At 63.1% G+C, this 3,059-nt stretch overlaps 1 protein-coding gene across 2 annotated transcripts in view; it reads right to left on the reverse strand.

Annotated features, from left to right (window-relative positions):
• LOC114885280 (cat eye syndrome critical region protein 2) overlaps positions 1–465 on the reverse strand; it is a 158,425-nt gene extending 157,960 nt beyond the window's left edge. Inside the window, exon 1 of one of the 2 annotated variants that reach the window (XR_003791063.1) lies at positions 323–448. Coding sequence is in view for 1 of the 2 variants with exons in the window: in XM_029204938.1 (XP_029060771.1) it covers positions 323–448 (126 nt within the window). In the remaining variant the exon portion in view is untranslated. Of the gene's footprint in view, positions 1–322 lie in introns of both variants that reach the window. The other variant, XM_029204938.1, reaches the window with a different exon arrangement.
• Between the last annotated feature and the right edge of the window lie 2,594 nt (positions 466–3,059).

Genomic DNA, 3,059 nt, shown 5'->3' on the forward strand with positions numbered 1-3,059 from the left:
GGCCGGGGGAGGGGTCGGGGCGCCGGCCAGGGGCGCCCGCCCGCTGCCCGGCCCCACAAAGCCCGCCGTCCGCTCCCCCGGCCGCCCGGCCCCGCGCTGCGCTCGCAGGGACGCCGCCCGGAGTAACGGCCCAACTTTCCCCGCCGCCCGGTCCCCTCAGCCCGGACCCCGACCCCCGCCCTCCCGGGCCGCCCTGGGGCGCTCTCCGCCCTCAGACCCCCACTCAGCCCCTCAGACTCAGCCCCTCAGAGGTCCCCGCGCGCCCCCGCCCCCCAGAACCCCACCCGGGTTCCGACCCCCGACCCCGGCCCGGCCCGCGCACCTCAATCTCGAAGTCCGGCAGGCTGAACGCCGTGCGGAAGAGCGAGCAGAAGTGCGCGATGGCCGGCACTTCCCACCACGAGCGCAGCTCGCCCAGCCCGGCCGCGCCGCCCTCCTCGGGGCGCATCTCCGGCAGCGCCGCCGCCTCCGCGCCCGCCGCCCGCCAGCTCCCGGCGCCGCTCCGGCCGAGCTACCGAGGCGGCTGCCCCGGGCCCATCGCGCCGCGGCCCGGCCGCCCAGCCCGCACAATGTCGCCGCGGCCCGCGGGGAACAGATGGGCCGGGGGCGGGCGGGGGCGGGGCTTCGGCACAACAACAACCCCGCCCCCGCCCCCGCCCGCCGCCCGCGGGCCGCGCACGGGCGGGGGAGGGGCGCCCGAGGGCCGGGAGGAGGGGCCGCGGGCGAGCACCGCCCCCCGCCCCCGCCGGGCCCCGCCCCCACGTGGCTGGGGGGTCGCGCCCCTCTGAGGCGGGCTGGCTAGAGGCGCCTCGTGGGGCTGCGCGCACGTGGGGCTGGGGCTGCGGTTGAGGGGGAAGGGGGAAGGGGGAAGGGGGGAGGGCGAGGGGGCGGACCCCGCACGCGGGCAGAGCCCACGGGCCGCCTGCCCCCCGCCCCCGCCCGGCCGGCTGAGACCGCGCCTGAAGGCGCACGTGCGACGCCCGGGGGCGCGCGGGGCGCTGCGGGCGCGTCTTGCCGGCCCGGGGGGCACCGGGCGCCCACGCTCCAGTCCCGGCCCCGGCTCGGCCGCTCGGGGATCCGCGCGGGGACCTTCAGGCGCGGAACTCGCCCGGTGGCCGCACTCAACTGCGGCGTTGTGGAGTGCGCCTCCGAATAATTCTCTCCCTCACTTTATTCCCGTCATTTTGGTAACCTGTTTTTATAAGGCGGCATTAAAAAAAAAAACTTAAAATGTGTATTTAACTGTATCTTTCATGAAAGAAAATACTTCATCCAACACTGGCTCACTCCGCCTCCCCCCCGCCCCCTGCCCCAAGCTTACGCAGTTCTGCTCTTCTATTACCTGGAACTATTGGCTGGTTTAAAATTCACCCTGAGATTCTACCGTGTGTTTTAATCTTTGACCAAAATGAGCCCATATCTAAACGCCCCCAGAAGCAGGAGCTGCATTTTTGTGTGTTGAACGCGCGGCTCCTCGGCAGATGCCCTGTTGACAGCTGAGGTGTGGGAAGGGTGACACCCTTGAATTAGACGTTTTCGGGACTTTCTTCCCCTGTACGTCTTCATTTCCCCACGGGTCAGCCTGACTTGCACACCTTCCCCTCTCTTTTGTGTAAGCTTCCTGCTTCCCTTCACGTTTGTTTCTAATCCATTACCTCCTGCCTCTGCTTCCCCCCCTTTTCCCGGATCTCCTTCCGGCTCCTCCCTCTGCCCTTCATCCTTGTCCTCCTTCCCTGCCTCTCTGTGGTCCGGCCGCCAGCCTGGTAGTCGCAGCGCCTAGGCCGCCACATAGCAGGAAGCAGAAAGGTGACAAGACTGGGTTACTCTCCCCACACCACGGCCCCGTCCTGGAATCCAGCCAGACTCTCCTGGAGCCGGGGAGCCCTGGTGGTGGCCGAGGCCCCCTCCTCAGCACCCTCGCCCCCAGGCTGCCTTCTTCATCTGAGGGTCGCCTCGGCGTCCACATGGGCCTCTTTCTTTCTCTCCTTCTCTAGCTCTGGTCCACTGTGCTCTCACCGGGCCAGAGCCGGTCCTGGCCCTCCAGCCCAGAGGTCTTCTGTGTCTCCTCGGGGTTCCCCGCGCTGGGGCTCCAGCTAGAGCCTCGCGTTTGCACCCACCCCTCCCTCCTGCTCTGTTGGAACCGATACCCTGAACCCTTGAACGTTTGCCCCACCTTTCCCCCGCGCGGCTTCCGCCTAACCTCCTGGGACATGGATCCCTAACCCTGTGCCTCCCCAGACACCGGTCTCCTCCCTTCTCCCACGAACTCCGAGGGCTTCCTCCCACGCCTTTTCCAGCCCCGCCCACTCCTCACCCTCCAAACACCAGTTGTATCCTATCCTGTTCCCAGAAGACACATGCAGCTCATACTTTCTTTCCCTTTCTCTCTCTCTCGCCTCTTTTCTGTCTGTGAGCCAGCGCTGTTGATCTCAGATGACATTGGAAGAATCTCAGATGACCTTGGAAGTGCCAAAAGAAATTCTCTTCCAGATTCCCCGCCACCTTCAGTTCCGTATCATCTTCCAATTAAATGTTTCCCATTAAAAACACACACAATACTTAGTCTGGCTAACTTGTTTTGCTTTTTAATTAATGTGACAAAAAATATTTGTGTTTCTCTTTGCAAAATATGCAGTAATTTCAGCTATTATGGGATTTTTATAGGTTCCTGGAGGATGGTCTAGGAAACTAACGACCGTTTTCTAACACCATTTCTTTGGGAAATACAAATTCTGTAAGATCAGCTAAAAACAATTATTTGAACCTTGGAAGGGGTGTGACAAAAGTGTGGTTTCTTCCGTAAGCCCCGCTAACCAGGACTAGAATTCAAATCTAACTGTTCATCCAGGTGGATTACGCTGCTTCTCTCTCCTACTCAAGTTGCCCTTCCTGCCCCTTTGCCTGACCACGCTGACGTCGGTGCTCCTCGTTTCAGCCCAGGAACCCAGCTGGAGCTGGAGTGACACAGAACCATTATTCTCTCACTTTAGTTGTCTGCACACCTGAAGTCCAGGCACCTCACAAAGTCTTAGCACACCCTCACACACAGCCTCCTGTCT

This window comes from Monodon monoceros, unplaced genomic scaffold (genome assembly GCF_005190385.1).
Source record: "Monodon monoceros isolate NGI ecotype Baffin Bay Population unplaced genomic scaffold, NGI_Narwhal_1 Super_Scaffold_6, whole genome shotgun sequence".
Classification (NCBI taxonomy): domain Eukaryota; kingdom Metazoa; phylum Chordata; class Mammalia; order Artiodactyla; family Monodontidae; genus Monodon; species Monodon monoceros.